Consider the following 21,828-nt stretch of genomic DNA (forward strand, 5'->3'; position numbering starts at 1 on the left):
ATCGAAAGATGAAAAAACAACTGAACGGCCGCTTTAACCTAAATTGCATATAAACCTAATTATTCATTTCTTTTTCTCCCTTTTGGTCTGTTAACTACACAAGCATTTTGCAATATCTGTTGGATTAATACCTGTTCATCTTACCAAACATCTTCTGAATTGATAACTTCCTGTGCTCCAACTCTACTGCACCCTATTGGGGCTCCATTCAAATACAATGGTTTTTTGATGTTCTAGTTCGCAGATCTTTACATCAGTCATGGGAATTGGGTCCCAATCTCTCTGCTAGGTTTTTTACCCACTTCCCACCTGGCCAATGTACATATACGGGCGGGTGGGAGCTCTCTACTTCTGAGAGGACGTTCAGGAACGTCCTCTCAGAAGGAGGGGGATCGCGTGCGCGCGCGTGCCCGCGCAGCGGCGTGATCCCGATGTGCTCGTGTCACCCGGACACGGCACATCTCGGATCGGCAGGAGGGCTCTGTGATTGGCCCTCCTGATCACATGAACGGCCGTGTCCAATCACGGCCGTCATGTGATGTAAACAAACAGCCGGTTGCTAGGCAATCAGCTCCTCCTCTCCTCACACAGAAGTCATCGCTGAGGAGAGGAGAGCAGATCGCTGCAGCCGGCTGGTGATCAGTGAGTATGAGCTGTTTTTACAGCTTTTTACAAACTGATCACTAGTCTAGTGTAAACACACATCACCACACAGTGTAAACACACATGTCACCACAATACACATGTCACCACACATGTCCCCAAATAATAAAAAGACATGTCCCCAAATAAAAAAACACATATCCCCCACATATGTCCCACTAAAATCACATATTCCAATGATTATCTGCACACATATGTACGTGATCACCTGCACACATATGTACATGATCATTTGCGTACATATGTCCGTGATCACACAAACCAATTATTATACACTTAACTGAATTTTTTTTACCAAAAACATGTAGCAGAATACATTTTGGCTTAAATTTATGACAAAATTAGATTTTATTGGATTTCTTTTAAAATAGAAAAAAGAAAATATAGTTTTTTTTCCAAATTTCCGCTTTTTTTGCGCTTATATCACAAAAAATAAAAAACGGAGTCGTGAATAAATACCACCAAAATAAAGCTCTATTTGTGCGAACAAAATGATAAAAATTTCATTTGGGTACAGTGTAGCATGACCGCGCAATTGTCATTGAAAGTGCTAGAGCGATGAAAGCTGAAAATTGGGCTGGGAAGGAAGGGGGCGAAAGTGCCCTGTATTGTAGTGGTTAATTACATTTTTTATGACAGAGAATGCAACAGGAGGAAAGTTGAAGGTAGTGCCAGGACTGGGTCATTTGGGACTGGAGATGAAAGGTGTCCGGGGTGCTGACACACATTAAGCAGTCACCACTAGCACAACTTGTACAGTACAGCATCCACTTGGAAGTGGGAGGAAGTTTCACCATCTCTCAGCTTCTGGACATGTAAGTTGTAATAGCAGGTGTTATGGAGCCAATCCCAGTATCCCAGAGATTCTTTAGCTACAATTCTGCTGCTGGCCATGGCTGGAGGGCTTCATGGAAAGCCAGTAGGAGGGAGAGAGGGAGAGGGAGAAATTGGCTTTTGGCTGCTGCAGAGAGCCGCACAGTGCGTCGGTCCTTTAATAATCCCCAACAAACCAATTCCCCCTCCCTGTCCTACCCCCCTGTATGCCTGGACCCTCTATAGGAGCACCAGTGGTATCCCACTGTTGGATGCTTTGCCACCAACCATTGGTAATGTGGAACTGGCTCCCGATCATTATTATTACACAGGATTTATATAGTGCCAACAGTTTACGCAGCGTTTAGCAAGCGACCACTGTGACAGCCAATCACCAAGGTCACATGATCGCTAATTCTTCTCATCCCCTGGACATTCAGAACTTTTTAAAGGAACACTGGGGCTTGTGGGAAGGGATTAAATAAGCACTTTCTACTTTGTGGTTTGCTTTTAAGCTTCAGGTACTGCCCCTTTTTTGCCCCCGCCTTCTTGTGACCAAGCCTCTACCCAGCACTGGTTGCAGGGTGTTCCCAGATAGGCAGACACTGCCACAACCCCAATTTATTTAAGAAACTTGGATACTCAAGCCACCAGACACCAACAACAACTTTTGGGTGGGCTCATTATTATTTTGTGATATTAAAAGTCTTCAATTTATTAACTGTTTTAATAGTTAGTTTAGACTTATTCTTTAATACTGCCCAAAATATGCATCCAAAATGCATTGACACTAAAGTAACCAATAATGGAATACCCCTTAAAGAGACTCTGTCGTGAAAAAACAAACTGCTGCATGTAGAAGGTGCAGAAACCTGCTGTAGGAGTGCTGCCTTCAGAAGCATCTAAAATGATGGTGCCCAACCTATGGCCTGTTGGTATATGATGGCCCTCAGTCTGTAGTGGGAACATTGATTAACCACTTCCCACCCGGCCAATGTATATATACGGCGGGTGGGAGCCGCCTGCTCCTGATAGGACGTTCAGGAACGTCATTCAGGAGCAGCGGGATCGCGCGCGCGCGCGCCCGCGCAGCGGCGCGATCCCGATGTGCTCGTGTCACCCGGACACGGCACATCTCAGATCGGCAGGAGGGCTCTGTGATTGGCCCTCCTGATCACATGACGGCCGTGTCCAATCACGGCCGTCATGTGATGTAAACAAACAGCCGGTTGCTAGGCAATCGGCTCTCCTCTCCTCACACGGAAGTCACCGCTGAGAAGAGGAGAGCAGAACGCTGCAGCCGGCTGATGATCAGTGAGTATGGGCTGCTTTTCACAGCTTTTTACTCACTGATCATCAGTGTAGTGTAAACACACAACACACCACACAGTGAAAACACAGTCCCCACATATGTCCCCAAAACACACATGTCCCCAAAACATACATGTCCCCAAATAATAAAAACACATGTCCCTAATAATAAAAACATGTCCCCCACATATGTCCCACTAAAATCACATGTCCCAATGATTATCTGCACACATATGTACGTGATCACCTGCACACATATGTACATGATCATTTGCGTACATATGTCCGTGATCACACAAACCAATTATTATACACTTAACGGAATTTTTTTTACCAAAAACATGTAGCAGAATACATTTTGGCTTAAATTTATGACAAAATTTGATTTTATTGGATTTCTTTTCAAATAGAAAAAAGAAAATATTGTTTTTTTCCCAAATTTCCGCTTTTTTTGCGCTTATATCGCAAAAAAAAAAAAACGGAGTCGTGAATAAATAACACCAAAATAAAGCTCTATTTGTGCGAACAAAATGATAACAATTTCATTTGGGTACAGTGTAGCATGACCGCGCAATTGTCACTGAAAGCGCTAGAGCGCTGAAAGCTGAAAATTGGGCTGGGAAGGAAGGGGGTGAAAGTGCCCTGTATTGAAGTGGTTAAGGTTGATTTCTACCAGCCTCATGTAACATGATTCCAGTTTCATATTGTCTTCAGCATCATATTCCCAGCCAAAAATCTAGCATGTCCGAACTCTCTGACCATCATTTCCTCTATGAAGTTTACAGTTTCTGAAAGCCCTCACTAGCATTACCTTTGGTGATGTCAGGGGCCACATTTTAGGCCCCCTTTAGCTCAAATGTTGACAACCACTGATCTCAAACATTCCTGTTACAGCAAAATATTGGGCGTTCTAACGGGTAAAGGTCCAAAACTTTTAGGTATCATTGGACTTTACCGATAAGCCACACCCCTAAAATGAAGGTGAACTGGGTGGGCGAGCTTCTGTATTAGGAATGCTAAAGCTTTGCTTGTCAGAACAGTCAGGGATTCTGGAGTTGTGGTATAGTTCTGGAGGCTGCTGCAGGTACCTCTAGGTGCCCGCACTTTGTACCGGTAGAAGTTTCTTTATTCGTTTTGCATGGCAATGTCTCTTTAAAAGGAATGTTAAATCCAAAATGCAAACACACACTTTTTCAGAATAATTAGCTTACTATTCCAATAAGTACTTCTGATAATACTGTAATTATGATTTTCTCATTGCAATGTCCCAGCTAGACCCTAGATATCTGTGGGCACTTGTTTTGTGCTAATTGCGCTGCCACCCACAGTCTAATTCTAAACTTCCATTTAGTCTTCCAAGTGGTGACACGTTTAAGATATGTTTGTGAGGTTCATAGCTATGTTCTGGCTGAATACACCCACTCCCATATGTTCCCATATAATAGTGTCATATGCTACGGCTAGGAAAGCTATAGTGAATATTAGGAGGTTTTTTTATATTTAAAGTGTAAAAGAGGTGTACTCTGTTTGATTTCTTTACAGTTGTAAATATAAAATATTTTGTATTAAAGGCCCATATATGTGTTGAGTGTAGCACTCTCAAAACACAGTCTAGATTCTCCCCAATCTCTCAACTTTACTCAACTGAGTTGATGTGCACACCTATGTCTCTTCAGGTTAAGTTCACACTTGCGGCTAAGCACTTGCTGTCGGGTATTCAGGAGCTGATCCTGCTGCCTTCAGAATACTTTTTATTTTTTGCATTTGTTCATGCCGAATGGTCATTTTCAGTGGGCAGGTGTGAGCCAGGCGTTTGCCTCGCAGTTATGGCATAGCTGCATTGACCTGAATGGACAAGGTTGACAGGCAGGGCTGTCTGTCAACTTGATTTGCTGCAATAAATTTGCCACAATGCCCCTTTTGGTTGTATTATAGGCCTTAGATAGATGGATTGAGGATGCTTAAAACTGCAACTCAAACTCCTGTTTTTACCACCCCCGGGCCACTCACGTGAAAGTGTCTTAATGTACGACTCATCAAAACTCAAGTTACTTGGTATTGCACTGTTTTCAATGGGTCTGGTTCAATATATGCCGTGTTGACAATCGCCTCGGAAATCAGATAGGGCTCGTTTACACTTGCTTCAAAACATGGCTTTGGGCGAGCTTTGTAAAGCTCTCTGAACGTCAACCAAAGCCCGTGTCACAAAAAAAAAATGGTTAGCTTACAGTCCTGTTTAAACTTTGCTTTTGATTTGCTTCAAAAATAATACCCCATATCGCTTAAGTGGTGCTTTAAAGAGGAAGTAAAGGCACTTTTTCTTTTTGAATGCAACCTGCAAGGCAAAGGCATAATAAGCTAGTATGCATAGCATACTAGCTCATTATGAATAACTTACCTGAGAACGAAGTCCCCCTAAGCGGTCCTCCTCCTTTATCTTCACCACTGCCATGTATCCCGGAGTGACTTCCGGGTCTCGCTGCTCCGGCACTGTGATTCGCCGGAGCCGCAATGACGTCCCTCCCGAGCATGTGCACGGGAGCCGACACGAGCGGCATTTTGCCGTGATCTGCGGCATGCTCAACGCTCCTGTGCGCCGTAGACAGCGGTGCCTGTCTTTTTATAAATATCTCCTAAACCGTGTAGGTTTAGGAGATATTTCTTGGACCTACAGGTAAGCCTTAATCTAGGCTTACCTGTAGGTCAAAGTGGTTTGTAAGGGTTTACAACCACTTTAAAGCGTCTTCAAAGCCTCTATAGAAGTCTATGACAAAGGTCGCTTAAAGTATCTTTTGAGAGGTTTTAATACAGCTTTAGCTTAGCTTTGGACGTATTGCAGGTATAAGATATCAACACACACACAAGGCATCTGCCGAGCTTCATTAAAGCTTTAAAAAAGCACCACCGAAGCATCATTGAAGCACCACTGAAAAATCACAGAAGCATCAAAAACGCATCAAAAAAAGCTTGTTGAAGCGGTGGGGGCTTACTGTGTGTTAAAGTCGAAGCAAATGTAAGTGAGCCCTTAGGGAACTTTTTTCATCCACCAATAGTTACTACAAATGTGAAAATGGAAAAACGCTTTAAACTTACAAATAATCCTACAATCAACAACTACACATAAACTTACAGGCAAGTTAGTGAAAACTTGAAATGTGCTTCGTAAAAAATTAATCAGATCCATTAGGTACCCGCTGGCCCTTCCATCTGGCTCCGCCATTGTCCAGTCATAGTCTGCGAGCTGGATGAATTCATCAATTTTTTGGTTGAGTTTGGTGTAGATTTCCTCTTCGGCTGCATGCCTTGCATCCTGAACAGAACAGTGCACAGGTTACAGAGTGTTATCCATTACAATAAATCAAAACTGGATACCGCGTGAAACTCCAGTGCTTCTCCTACATGACAAATAGAAATTTGCTTTTAAATTTAGATCTACAGTCTTGCAGCTCATTAGTAATATATTGAAGATAATCAATCAAAGTGTCATGGGTAAAGCAGTAACTCACTTACCGCTGACTTGCCAGTCCATCCTTTACTAGTGAACAAAACGCCCAAATTAGCAAGCCTGCTATAGATCATTTTTAAAAGCTTGTTAATCAGTAATGAAATGTCCTCAATAAGGGAGCCCCGTGGGTATAGAAAACAAATTTTCTGTGTGCAGGTACAAACTTTTAATAAATGTCAAATGAAAGTTATAGAAAGTAACATTCTGTTCCCTATAGTACAATGTGAAATATTAAAGCTGTATAAGAAGTCTAAAATGAAAGAATTCCTGTAAGAAGGGCTAAACGCAACAGATCTTATGCCGTGTACACATGACCGGACTTTTCGACGGACTAGGTCCAACAGTCTTCACGAAGGACTTTCGGTGGACTTTCTGAATGAACAGACTTGAACACACACAATCACACCAAAGTCCGACGGATTGGAACGTGATGACGTACGACCGGACTAGAATAAGGAAGTTCATAGCCAGTAGCCAATAGCTGCCCTAGCGTCGGTTTTTGTCCATCGGACTAGCATACACATGAACGGATTTCTCAGTCCGGCGGAGTTCCGGCGGGAAAATTTAAAACATGTTCTATTTCTAAAGTCCGCCCAATTTTTGTCAAGCAAAGGTCCGATGGAGCCCACACAAGATCGAATTGTCTGACGGACTCGTTCCGTCGAACCTTTGCTGTCAAAGAGTCCGGTCGTATATGTACGCGCCATTAGTGTGGAAGTGATTAACGTGTATGTTTATAAATTTCTGCAATACAAGCACGGTTTCCCATGTTTTATCTTCTCAAAAATGCTACAACCATGGAAGAATATGTGTGGATCTGGCTGAAATCCAGTATGATCTGAGCCGGTTGTTTGACCTGACAATGTACCTGCACTGCACTGAAATTTCAACCAGCATTGTCAGCCCTCCCTGATGGACTACAGAACTCCACCTATCCTCCACCCCTCCCTGTCTCTCTTCATATGCATGCAATAGGATTAATTTACAAAAGACAAATAGGCTATTCACTTAGGAAAGGAAATTGCAATTGAACTTACCCTTAGCTTAGGCAATAAGATGACGCTCTGCTGACAACCATCATCCAATTATGTGCAAGCAAAAATACTGTCCTTGATTGTGATTGGGTTTTCTTTGCCAAGTAAATTTTCACTGCATCCACAAAGGGAACATTCCCTTGCAAACCGAACAGCCTATTTGCCTTTAGTAAATCAACTCCATTGACATATGTTAGCAAAGCAATGCTGCCTTCCTTCCCCAGAGCCTGCCTATATATATATATATATATATAAAAGGAAAATACACTTTGCACTGCAAGTGCACTTGTAAGTGCAGTTACTGTAGATCTGAGGGGGACATATCAGGAAAATAAAAAAACAGCATTTTTGCTTGCACATGATTGGATGATAAAATCAGCAGAGCTTCCCCTCATTTCTACGGTGACTGCACTTACAAGTGCACTATTAAGTGCACTTGTAGTGCAGAGTGGATTTGCTCTTAGTAAATCAACCCCATTGTGTGTAGGAAAAAGGCACTTGGGAGATGTAGCTCTCGGGATGGGAAGGGGCTTACATTACTAGGAACTGAGTTCCCAGCAGCTGCCCTTGAAGACCTTTGGTCATGATGTCCCAGGTAGTAACATAGCAGTTTCTTGCAATAACAGAGCAAATTTGGTTGGAAGCTGATGAACCTAAGGCCCTGTTCACATCTGAGCGATTTTCTGCTTGAAGCTTATAGCTCTAACAAACAAAATCCCATTCATCCCTTGTTCACATCTGAGTGTTTTGTCGCCTGTAGCAAAACACTTGTCCCTCAAAGTACAGCAGGCTGGAGGAAGATTTGCCCCATAGACTTCAATGGGAACACCTGAAAAATGCTTAACATGAGCATTTATGGGCATTTTGTCACATTTTCTGCCAAAACAGCAGCTCTCCACCCCTTTATCTCCTCCTCTTGGTGCTTTCTATTGGCTAAAATAAAAACATCCGAAGCTTTAATACAGAAATAAAATGCTTCAATACACTTCTAAAACCCTTGTAATATGCTTAAAAAAAACTCACAAATAAAAACACTTGAAAATCGCCATGCTCAGGTGTGAACGGGCCTAAGACCCCCTTTCACACTGGGGCCGTGGCCGTGTTCATGGTAAAGTGCAGCTCGTTTTAGTGGTGCTTTACTGCTGTTTAAGCAGCGATTTTCAGCTGCAAGTCGGGCGCTTTTAACCCCACATAGGGGTTAAAAAATCCCGATTTGCAGCAATTTTAAAGTGCTTTTAAGGTGCTTTGAAAGTGCTCCCATTCATTCCAATAGCGGGGCGTTTAACCTGCCCCAAAGATGGCACTTTTTTCCCCGTCCCGCAAGCGCACCGCCCCAGTGTGAAAAGACACACTGGAATGAATGAGAGGCGGTTTTCAGGCGCTCAGCAGAGGCTATTTCTAGCACTAAAACACCTGAAACCCCCCCAAAGGGGTCTAATAGTATGTTTTCAGACTGTGGAAGGTAACTGGATAAAAAAGGGCCCCATCACAGCAAAGCCACTGTGCTAACCAAAGCCAATGTGCTGCTCTAAAACCAATTCATAATAAATAATGGCAATTCCAAGTATACATGCCAAGCAAGTATAAGCATGTCTTAGCATCGAAAAGACAATGGGGTTATTTTACTAAAGGCAAATAGACTGTTCACTTTGAAAGGAAACGCTCCCTTAACTTAAGACCCCTTTCACACTGGGGCGTTTTTTAGGTGCTTTAGCATTAAAAAAAGCGCCTGTAAAGCGATTGAAAGAAGCCGCAACTGCAATCCCAATGTAAAAGCCCGAGTGCTTTCACACGGAGACCCCTTTCACACTGGGGCATTTTTCAGGCGCTTTAGCTTTAAAAAAAGTGCCTGTAAAGTGCCTGAAAGAAGCCGCAACTGCAATCCCAATGTAAAAGCTGAGTACTTTCACACCGAGGCGCTGCGCTGGCAGGGCATCAAAAAAAGTCCTGCAAGCAACTTCTTTGCATCGCTTTTGGAGCGGTGAATACACCGCTCCTAAAGCGCCCCTTCCCATTGAAATCAATGGGAATCGCCTGCAAAACGTCTGAAAAGCACCTGAAAAACGCTTTTGACAGCAGCGCTTTGTGGGCGTTTTTAACCCTTTATTTGGCCACTAGCTGGGGTTAAAAGCGCCCCAATAGCGCTCGAAAAACACTGGTAAAGCGCTGCTAGTTTAAGCGGTGCTTTCCGATCGTTTTTCGGGCGCTGACATTGTGAAAGGGCTCTTAAAGCACTCGGGCTTTCACATTGGGATTGCAGATGAGGCTTCTTTCAAGCACTTTACAGGGGCTTTTTTTAAACGCTAAAGCGCCTGAAAAACGCCCCAGTGCGAAAGGGGTCTAAAGGATATGTTGAAAATTGACTTTGCTAAGAATATCCAATTGCATGCAAGAACATTTTATTTTTAAAAAACAGCATTTTGCTTGTACATGATTTGATGAGAGAAGTCAACAGCGCTTCGCCTCATTCGCTAGGCTAAGTTAGCATTACCTTAAAAAGTGAAGTCTAATCTCTACTAAATCAACCCCAATGTCCTTCTATTTGTAAAAGCAAATTGGATGTACTGTTCTCTTCCTAAATCTGCAATGTTTTCTAATCTGTAAAGAATGTAAACGGGTTTCTAAAGCAGGTGCGGTGTTGGCTATCCCCACCTTAAAGAAAGCTATGACATATCAGGTCCCATCATCAGTGACTGGGGCTATGAGGGACCCACCCAGCTCAGGACTTTACCACACTAATAAATATTACCCAAAGTGGAAAATCCCTTTAAAGTGTACAAAGTTTGGCTATTTAGTGAGCAATATGGAGCAGCAATTACTTTTGTTACTAGAGCTGGTTGTGTCACCTTTGAAGAAAATAACAATTAAACTCACCTTGAAAGTGGACAGGCCATAAAGTCTTGTGGTGTGAACAGTCTCCGGTGAAATATTTGTAATATTGGTAATAAAATCCTCCAGGTATTTACAGGCTTGTTCCAGGTGTGTGGTGTTTATGATGATCTGCACAAGCTACAAAGCAGAAAAAACAAGTGATAATAGGCATGTTCCACCCGATTTTATTCTGCAGAGCTCCTGTCCGTCTTATACTGCTGTAATTACTGTATTACAGGATTCAGCCATACTACATATAGCCCAGAGCTGTGCTCCGAGAACTATACGGCTTCCTTAATGCAGGGAGGAACACCCAAACCTTAAGGTTAAGCAAGTTTATGTAAGTAAGTAAATGCTTTTAGTACAAACGTAATGACATGATGAAGACACTGAGCTATGTGAAATGAGGGTCTTATTAAGCGTTTTTCAAACAGAATCATCTAGACCTGTAATTATGAAATTGAGATTGACACCACTGATGCTTGAATGGATTGAGATCTAGAGAATTTGGAGGCCAAGTCAACGATTCAAACTTGTGTTCCTCAAATTATTCGTGAACTAATTTTGCAGCGAGGCAGGGCGCATTATGCTGCTAAAAGAGGCCACTGCCATCAGGGGATTCCGTTTCTATAAAGAGGTGTACTTGGTCAGCAACAATGTTCAGGTAGGTGGTACGTGCCAATGATATCCACATCAATGGCAGGACGGTTTCCCAACAGAACATTGCCCAAAGAATCACACTGCCTCCACCACCTTGCCTTCTTTCCATACTGCATCCTGGTGCCATCTCTTCTGCAAGTAAGTGACCATCCACATAATGTAAAAGAAAACGTAATTCATCAGAGTGGGCCACCTTCTTCCACTCCTCCATGGTCCAGTTTGATGCTCACATGCCCATTGTAGGTGCTTGTGGCTGTAGACACGAGTCAGCATGGGCACCCTGACCGCTGTGCGGCAACGCAGCCCTATACACAGCAAACTACAATGCACATTTTTTCTACTTTCCACATATCAACTTCAGAGATAACATGTTTAATTGCTGCCTAATATATCCCACTGACTTTCAGATGCCATTATAATGAGATACCGTATTTATAGGCATATAACACACACCCCAATTTAAGAGGGAAATTTCAGGAAAAAAAAATAAACCACTTTGAAACAAAATAATGATCAGTGAGCATCAATGCAGCCTGATTGGTGCCCATCTGCAGCCCCAATGCAACCTATTCTGTGTCCATCTGCAGCTTAAGTGCGGCTTGCTCTATGCCCATCTGCAGCCTGATCTGTGCCCATCTGTATCCTGATCTGCGCCCATCTGCAGCCTGATCTGCACCCATCTGCAGCCTGATCTGCACCCATCTGCAGCCTGATCTGCGCCCATCTCCCCCATCAATGCAGCTCACCATCTCTCATAGGAAATCACTGAGCCATCATCTCCCATTTACTCAGCTCTCAGTTGGCAGTCACATACACAGTCCCGCCTCTGCCATCGGCATTGGACCAGCTCCAACACTGGTCCGGTTGGCGGAGGTGGGACTGTGTGTGTGACGTGAGAGCCAAGTGGAGAGGAGATGACGGTTTGGTGAATTCCATCGGCATTCGTCCCCCTCCCAGGTACGTTGTAGGCGTATAAAACCCACCCGCGATTTTCCTCCTATTTTCAGTGTGTGTTATACGCCGATAAATACAGTAAGTAATGGTATTCACTTTACCTCTCAGTGATCTTAATGTTATGGATGATCAGAGTATTTGCCTATACAGTATATGTTTCTAGGTGCCTGGATATCAGGCAAAACATGGCATAACATTTCTTCATTGAAACAGATTGTAATGTGTGTGGTAGTATTTTATAAATTTGCATGTTCTGTTCAAAATATCAATGTCTTGAAAAAACACATTGAAAACATACAATTTGACACATGACATTTGAGCCTCATTCACACAGGCATGTAGGTAAAAATCACAAAGCGGGCCATACAACCGCTTTAAGTGTACAACCATGCATGCTTGTGGGTATTTTATGCATCCGTATGCAGGCAGTCCCATTCATATCAATTGGGACCCAATGGCTACACGAACACAGGCGCTGCTCACAATCTGAGATGCGTGTGGCTGCAGATGTAGTTCTGGAACGTAGACAGTGTTCATCTAGAGTAAGACACAAACCTCAAATAAGTATAATTCTAAGTATGCCTGAGTGAACAAGGCCTTCTGGTGGCCATTTGTGCTTTGATGAATGAACCTCATAATCTGATCAATCAAATTACGATCAGATTCATGACCAAAATTTCCCTCCCTGGCTGATCAACTCATCTTGACTGAATCCGATCCAAATCGAGTCTAAACTGACCAAAAGAGAAATTACGGCAATTCAATTGTTTACCAATTCGATCGTTTTGCTTGAATCGCACATTGATTAATAAAATCGAAGCGTGTATGCCCACTATTAGAAAGATTCAGTAAAACTGTAAGAAAAGAGTTCAGTTGTATGGACACATAAAAAACATCTCATTCTGAAGAAACAATTACAAAAAAAGTCATAACCTGTTATTACATATTATCCGCTGTACGTTGTGGTACTATGTTCAATTACTGGACAAAGGAATCAAAACCGTTTATGGCAAACAGTGCATCCGTAAAGTATTCACAGCGCTACACTTTTTCCACATTTTGTTATGCTACATTCTTAATCCTCAATGGATTAAATTCATTATTTTCCTCAAAATTCTACAAACAACATTCCATAATGCCAACGTTAAAGAAGTTTGTTTGAAATCTTTGCAATTTATTGGAAATAAAAATTAAAATAAATTCCATGTACACTCAAAATCTAGCTCAGGTGCATCCTGTTTCCACTGATTATCCTTGACTATCCTTTCTACAACTTGATTGAAGTCCATCTGTGGTAAATTCAGTTGATTGGACATCATTTGGAAAAGCACACAGCTGTCTATATAAGGTCCCACAGTTAACAGTGCAAGTCAGAGAACCAACCAAGCCATGAAGTCCAAGGAATTGTCTGTAGACCTCCAAGACAGGATTGTATTGGGGCACAAATCTGGGGAAGGGTATATAAAAATGTCTACAGCATTGAAGGTCCCAATGAGCATAGTGGTCTCCATCATCTGTAAATGAAAGAAGTTTGGAACGACCAGGACTCTTCCTAGAGCGGGTCGCCTGGCCAAACTGAGCAATCGGGGAAAAAGGGCTTTAGACAGGGAGGTGACCAAGTACCTGATGGTCAGTCTGAAAGAGCTCCAGCATTTCTGTGTGGAGAGAGGAGAACATTCTGGAAGAACAATCATCTTTGCAGCACTCCACCAAGCAGGCCTGTATGGTAGAGTGGCTGGATGGAAGCCACTTCTCAGTAAAAGGCACATGGCTCTAAGACCAGAGAATCAAAATTCTCTAGTCTGATGAAACAAAGATTGAACTCATTGGCCTGAATGGCAAGTGTCATGTCTGGAGGAAATCAAGCACCCCTACATACCATACCATCCCTACAGTGAAGCATGGTGGTGGCAGCATCATGCTGTGGGGATGTTTTTCAGTGGCAGGAACTGGGAGACTAGTCGGGATCCGGGGAAAGATGAATGCAGCAATGTACAGAGACATCCTGATAAAAAAACTGCTCCAGAGTGCTCTGCACTTCAGACTGGGGCAAAGGTTCATCTTCCAACAGGACAACAACTCTAAGCACACAGCCAAAATAACAAAGGAGTGGCTATGGGACAACTCTGTGAATGTCCTTGAGTGGCCCAGCCAGAGCCCAGACTTGAACCCGATTGAACATTGGAGCGATATGAAAATTGCTGTGCATCGCGCTCCCTTTCCAATCTGATGGAGCTTGAGAGGTCCTGCAAAGAAGAATGGGAGAAACTGCCCAAAAATAGATGTGCCAAGCTTGCAGCATCATACTTAAAAAGACTTGAGGCTGTAATTGGTGCCAGAGGTGCTTCAACAAAGCATTGCACAAAGGCTGTGAAAACTTCTTTACATTTATTTTTGTTAATAAATTTGCAAAGATTTCACACAAACTTATTTCACTTTATCATTATGGGGTATTGTTTGTAGAATTTTGAGGAAAATAATGAATTTAATCCATTTTGGAATAAGGCTGTACCATAACAAAATGTGGAAAGTGAAGCGATGTGAATACTTTGCGGATGTACTGTATATATTATCTGCTCTTCAAGGGACCACTAAATCCTAAAAGTTATTTACTGAATAAAGTGTGTCCCGTGTGCTGGGTGGCTGTTGTGTTAGGTTGAAATCTTCCAGTGCTTTAGAACTTAAAAAGTAACTTACCGTATATTCCCTAATGCTGGGCCCCTTTGCCCTTTTACCAGCACTGCCATCACTGAAGGTCCAGCACATGTGCAGTTGTGCTGAAGGGCTCTGCCCAGCCTTCAGGACATAGCAGAGCTCTGTGGCACATCTCTGCATGTGCCAAACTGAACACACAATATTCCCAACACACACATTCCTGTAGAGATGGCTGTATTTATTAGTGGGTGCTGAAGTGACCACATGCTGGAAACGTGTGTAGTCAAAGAAAGTAATGTCACCATCACACCAGCTTTTCCAAAAATGGGTCCAAAGCTTATACAAGCAGCGTATACAAGTTTGAGGCTGGGTTCACACCTTTGTGAACTGGATGTGTGTTCTCCGCATCCAATTTGCAATAGCAGATTTTGACTGGCTCTCTATGGAGCTGGTTCACATATCTTCACTGCGGCTCCGGGGCGAATTTGCACAGGAGCCCTGCATGTCTTTCGGTCTGTTTCAGGTCCGAATTCAGCAAAACTGGGGCGTGCTGAAATGGGACCTGAACCTGCAACGGTCAACCAGGATGCACCGGACCCCCACTGGGAGCTGCATGTGGCGATGGTGTGAACCCAGCCTAAAAGCTTGAAGGTAGCAACAAATAAAATCAAGCCAATGTGTTTCAGGAGAACAGTGACTCCCCCTTCTTCAGGGCTGTTGCTGCATCTAATGGACAGGGAAAGGATCACAATTGGGTGTGCCTGTTGCACATGGTTCAGATGGATGGGTGTCTGGGTGTCGGCTGTCAGTCCAGAGGCAGCATATGCTACCTTTAATAGATGGCTTTAAACTCATATACACTGGATACCGGGCACTACTTTCAATCTACTTTCCTAGGCTACATGCAGAATTAAGGTTGTACAGTGAGGCAGCAGCCCAGGGCCCCCGATGGGGCTCACTACCACCTCCTTTGAAGTTGGGCACAAACCAGTGACTAATCAAGTCAGTTCAGTGCAATTTCTAACCCTAAGGAACTGATAGTAGGACTTCTATGAATGGCGCATGGGGGCATAAAGTGCAGGCATAGTTGGCACATGATAAGTGCTTCTCACAGCTGTAGTTGCTCATATTAACACCTGTGGCAACATGAGATCACCACTGCGGGGGTATTCGGGAACAGAGGACTTCAGATTTCAATCTAGCATAGCAGCCACCATAACAAAGGACACTCTACATCCCTGGTGCCATTTTTTTAAAGTATATTTAATGCAATATTAAAACCAAAACAAAAATTTCTATTTTGCAGCCTGACAATGTTTAAAGCTGTACTCCAGCTTTGATTTAACTTTATAGTTGTTTAAAATTGTTTTTCTATTTCCTTTACTAATACATGTGCCTGCTGGTGGCACTGTATAAAACATATGTAGCATTAGATACATACAGTATACAGTGTTTGTTCTAGCAGTGGGACAGGGACTAACAGTCCCATTTCCTGCACACAATCAGGTCAGGCTGAGGGCTGCTCAGCCATTCACAGGAAGCCTTGTGTTTTATTAAAGGATACAAAGTTTCCTCTGAATGGTTGAGGTGGAGAGGCAAGTGGGTGTTGTCACCATCTCTACTGGTTTATAAGAAAGTAATTGTACATATCGAAACCTCATTATTATTACTTCAAAAATCTTCCAATTAATTTTTATTTAATTTACAAAAAGTACCTAATAGTAATACAAAAATTCATAATTTGCAGTCCTTCATCTTTTCGTATTACTGTTAAAAGGTAGGTTCTTTTGTAAATGAAATAAAAATTAATTGGAAGATTTTTGTAGTGATAATGTGCAATCATTTTCTTTCAAACCGGACTTCAGGTTGAGGTTTGATTTGCAGTTTTTTTAAAACTGGAATGAATTTTGGCCATTGAAATGCTTTGACCCAGCATGGCGCTCATGCCCCGAAGGACGTCATATATGACAAAACACGTCGAGCACAGCCATTAGCTCAGGAGTCTCAAACTGGCGGCCCTCCAGCTGTTGCAAAACTACAAGTCCCATGAGGCATTGCAAGGCTGACAGTTAGAAGCATGACTCGCTCAGGCAGAGGCATGATGGGACTCGTAGTTTTGCAACAGCTGGAGGGCCACCAGTTTGAGACCCCTGCATTAGCTTATGTCATTGGGCAACCGAAAGTGACCCGGAATCTGTCTGTTTTGCCAGCTGGATTGTATTTCTCAATGTACAACTGCTCCCGATCATTTATATGTGTGATACTACTTCAATTAATAAATGATACTGGATGATTTTACACTACATGGGGGTATCTGCTTCTATTCTTTCGCTGAGCTAATGTGGAGGAGGACCAGAGGCGGCAACCCATGCCAGTCTGGATGTCTGGTTACTTTGTGGAGGAGTGAAGAGAGACATATTAGATGCCTAAACACCATTTAAGAAGCCATCTTTAATTAGGGGATCATATATGTCTGGTAAGCCTACATTCTGCCACCGCTAGTGAAGGCTCTGGACCTGTCTTTCAAATACCTTGTTTGCCTTTTATTTACACTCAGTGAACTTTTAAAATATTTTGTGTGGGGACTTTTGGATTCATTCACTCACTATTTTAGGTTCATATAAAGTGGGTTTTCTTATGAACAATTATATGTAACGTATTCAGTGCAGATTTTTTTTCATAAATTTTTTACCCAAGTATCCATTTTTTAAATTTGTATCCATTTTTTTGTAGCACAACAGTTTTCTTACTGTACAAAAAGTAAAGTATGAAAACATATACAAGTATACCTATCCCTATCAAGATAACCCACAACAGCTCCTTAATCGCCTGCAATACCTCCTGGGTTAACAACTATAATGACACTGGCGATACCTGGGCCATGTGCCCACTAAAAAACAGACACACACTCCAACATGCATTGATAACTTGAACAAAGGTCAATGTCCATGTAATAAGGTAGAATTGGGCATATTACAGAACTCTATCCATGTTAAAAAAGGACTGACCCACCCCCCACCCCAGTCCTCATTTTTTCTGTAGCTGCTTTTCAAAAATCAATGTTCTTGGCCTCCATGACAGCTGATGTGCCAATTTTTTTCCTTTTCGTTGCTGCAATGTGCGCAGGTACTTGGGCCATGGGTCATTTCCCATGCCTAATGATCTAACCGCTAGTCCTTCACTGATTACAGCACAGGCTTGAGGATGTTGACAAGTGGGGGCAACAACAAGTCGGGTTGGAGGTTTACAGTAGGCTTCAGTGAGCCTATCATTATAACATGGAACCAGCAGAGCAGAAGATCGCAGGTTGCGAATTAGTTACTATTAACGCTCATCAGAACATTTTTTTTTTTAAAGTAGCTTGAGACCGATGAGGACCAAGGGGAGTTAATGTTGTCTATGTTCCCGGGAGTTTGCTTTAACAGGTATGTTAAAACCGATTTTTAAAAAGTTTAAAAAAATAAAAAAAATTCAATATTTTCTGAAGGCTTTTGAACAGAATATTATTTCAACAAGCAAATTTCAGCCTTGGCAAAGGTTCAGAAGTGTGAAATGATGGGCAGATCTGGCATAGACCAGCCAAGACCCCCAAGGATGGAGTAGTATGGCTCCATGCCCAACAGGCACAAGTTCGTTCTGCTAGCTTAGAAATGTTGCGGCAGGTACTCTTTCATTTTTGGTATTGGCATATATAGAAAATAATACTTACCTCAGTCAGACCTATATGAGGCTTTTTGATAAGGTTTTGCAATCCACTGTTTAAGGTTCTTGTGAGAAGTAAGTTGGTAGATTTCCTAAGCATATCATCAATTTCTGTCGAGCTGGAAAAAGGTCAGGAAAACATATGTATTAAACAGCACGGAACACCTAGAATACATCCTAAAATATGAATGAGATAAAATGTCCACAGAATGTGCTTTGTCTGCGGCTGCCGGTAACCCCGTCATTTCTGGGTTTCTTTCCACTGCAGGCGCCACCAGTAACAAACCTTTGACTTCTGCTCTCTGACACCGCCTCAACTGGGAATTATTACAACCCCACAATATGACTGTTTCTTTGTCTGTGGACTTATCTCTGAATCCATCAAACAGCAGAAAACTAAACTAGGTTTCTGCTTTGCAAAAGAGAAAAATCTAAAAATAATCCTATTTAGATTAGCTTCTGTTTGTCTTATCCTGAAACAAACCCCAAATCTGTCCAGTCAAAAAAAATAAATAAAAAATAGTTGAGATTATTTACATGTAATGGAAATTATATTTTGAAGTGTAGCTGTCATCAACACACAGCAGCAGCCACAGAACAAGTGATCTGCCCAATGAAGACTGAAGTTACAGTGGCTATTTCCTACCCTATATATATATATATATATTATCTATGTCCAACTAAATAATAAAAAAAAAAAGTAAAAAAAAAAAATGACACTTTTAACCAATCACATATGCGACGGCACAAAAGGTGGGGCGCCACACATATGCATTCACGGTGGCATGAGGTTGTATGCTAAAATCTGCGATACCAGTTCCCAGTTAGGGCTCCTGATTACAAATCAGCATGACATTCTCCCGATTATGTGACCACCGTGAAAGCAAATCACATGGTCACATGATGCAGACGCCGTGCTTAAGGGGTTACATATAACATTGATAATAATAATTTAAAAAATGACAGTCATTATTCATAGGAGCAGTGTAAAGAGCACTGGTCATGGACAGTGGTCCTTAACCACTGACAGGAGGACTGTTCAGATGAGGCAGAAGCATACTGGAGGCTGCTTGGAGAAACTAGTGTCATAGAGGCGCACAGAGATACACTAGGAGTCACAAGATGACACAGGATGCTTGGAGGTGCACTGGAGTCACAGGGCCCATAGGGGCTCATTGCAGTCACTAGAAGACACAGGATGTTCTAAGGTGCACTTAAGTCACAGGGCACATAGAGAAGAACTGGGGTCAATACTAGGGTCGATAGAGGTCACAGGATACTCTGAGGTGCATTGGAGTTACAGGACACATAGAGAGGAACTGGGGTCAACAGAAGACACAGGATACTCTGAGCTGCACTGGAGTCACACGGCACCTAGGGGAACAATGGTGCCAAATAGAAGACACAGGATACTCTGGGGTGCATTGGAGTGACAGGACGCAGAAAGGAACTGGGGTCAACAGAAGACACAGGATACTCTGGGGTGCATTGGAGTGACAGGACGCAGAAAGGAACTGGGGTCAACAGAAGACACAGGATACTCTGAGTTGCACTTGAGTCATACGGCACATAGGAGAGCAATGGGTTCAATAGAGGACACAGGATACTCTGAGGTGCACTAGAGTCGCATGGCACATAGGGGCACACTGAGGTCAGACACAGGATACTCTGAGGTGCACTGGAGTCACATGGCATATAGGGGCACACTAGGGTCAATCGACAACACAGGATACATGGCACATAGGGGCAACACTGGGGTCAATAGAAGTCACAGGATACTCGGAGGTGTACTGGAGTCACAGGGCACATAGAGAAGAACTGAGGTCAAAAGAAGATACAGGATACTCTGAGGTGCACTGGAGTCACACGGCACATAGGGGCACACTGGGGTCAATAGAGGACACAGGATACTCGAAGGTGCACTGGAGTCACGTGGCACATAGGGGCACACTGGGGTCAATAGAGGACACAGGATATTCAAAGGTGCACTGGGGTCACACAGCACATACGGACACACTGGGGTCAACAGATGACACATCACTGGGCATAATTAGCACACTAGAAGCCATGGTGTACCCAGAGGCTAGCACAGAGAACTGGGGAAGAACAGGGATATAAGGAAGGCCAGAAGCAGGGGTGGTTCGGGCAGGAAGCTGGTTTTTACAGGTACTCACTCCCACTTCCGATCGGATTGCCAGAGCGATCCACCATAAGTTACCAAAGCTGTAAGGAGTCACAACCGGATGCCCACAGTAAACATGCCACCGCCAGGGACCCAAAGACCAGCAAAGAAGCAGTTCATGTGAGTATGGCGCTAGCCCCCTTGACAGGTAAGTGTCCTGTTATTATAAGTCAGCAGCTACAGTATTTGTAGCTGCTTACTTTTATTTTATTTCCAAAAAATGGGCAAAGAACCACTTTATGGCAATAATTATGTATTTTCCTAAAATATCAACAGTATATATTGATCTTATTTTTGGGATAAGCGATGGAATGAGACTTGTGAATACCTTATGTTTTAGGAGGTCTTTATTGTGCTACGCATTGATTCAGTTGAAGGGCTTATTGATTGCTTTGGTCTCTTTTCACGCCTGTACAGTAATACTGTCATTTTGGGTACTGATGATGCCCAAAAAGCCTAACAAAAACCGAATGTAGTTTGGAATAAATATCTCTAAAATTTTAGGCTGTATTTGCACAAAACACCAGTGGATCTAGATGTGCATTGCTGCAGAACATTGAAAAGCTTTGAGGAATGATCATTTAATGTGACGGGATGAGTCATGTGAATACAAAGCCCTAGTCTACAGAAGCTATGGTCTCCATACACTGCAATGATGATGGCCAAAAAGCCTTAAAGTGGAAGTAAACTCCCCTATCGTTTTCAGCCAAGGAAGCTGCCATCTTTGACTCTGTTTAATCTTCAACTGCTATGGTGCTGCACATGTGATTCGTTATGACACCAGCCATTGGATGGTTTGATAGTTTGGCTGAGAGCACAGCCAATGTGCAGTTGGCATTCCCGGCATGCCTGTTTTTTTTTAACTGTTTAAATCCATGGGTTTACTTCCACTTTAAACAACTGAATGCAGATTGGAATAAATGGCTCTATATTAGGCTATATTTGCATACTACACCAGTAGATCTGGACTTATATTTCTCCAGAGAAGCGAAAAGCAATGAGGAATAAACCTTTTATGTAATGGAATGAGTCATGTGAGTCTGTTTTAAAAGGGTTTTACTGTGTTACACACTGATTTAGTTAAAGGGCTTTTTGAATGCTTTAGTCCATTCTCACCATAACCTGTATGGTTATACTGTCCTCTTGGGTCCCAAGCCCTATTCCATAGAAGCCCCATGATTTCCATAAGCTGCACAGACGATGGCCAAATAGCCTGAAACAATTGTATCCCATTTAGGGTTGCCGTCAGAAATCACAGACCCCCCCCCCCCTTGAAAATACCAAAATGATACAGTCACTAAAATTGTGCAAAAATCATTGTTAGTGAACACAAATATAACATAACCTACGAAAAAACCTAGATTAACAGGTGGCTCTGGCCACACAAACAAACTGCTCATTCACACTGTATGGGTCAGAGAACCTGTGTAAATGAGCGCTCAATTTTTTTTTTTTTTACATTTTGTTTTACAATTTTT

The 21,828-nt window shown here is 42.6% G+C and overlaps 1 protein-coding gene across 7 annotated transcripts in view; it reads right to left on the bottom strand.

Moving 5' to 3' along the window:
* The window catches only part of EXOC6 (exocyst complex component 6), a 458,527-nt gene that overhangs the window by 171,331 nt on the left and 265,368 nt on the right, over positions 1 to 21,828 (bottom strand). For all 7 annotated transcript variants that reach the window (XM_077455211.1, XM_077455209.1, XM_077455210.1 and 4 more), the window contains exons 16-18: positions 18,176 to 18,287; positions 10,201 to 10,335; positions 5,918 to 6,097 (exon numbers count right to left, since the gene is read on the bottom strand). In XM_077455211.1, coding sequence (XP_077311337.1) covers positions 5,918 to 6,097; positions 10,201 to 10,335; positions 18,176 to 18,287 — 427 coding nt within the window. The remainder of the gene's footprint in view (positions 1 to 5,917; positions 6,098 to 10,200; positions 10,336 to 18,175; positions 18,288 to 21,828) is intronic.

The sequence above is a fragment of the Lithobates pipiens genome, unplaced genomic scaffold, assembly GCF_037356315.1.
Source record: "Lithobates pipiens isolate NorthernLeopardFrog02 unplaced genomic scaffold, aLitPip1_a1.2 Scaffold_25, whole genome shotgun sequence".
NCBI lineage: Eukaryota > Metazoa > Chordata > Amphibia > Anura > Ranidae > Lithobates > Lithobates pipiens.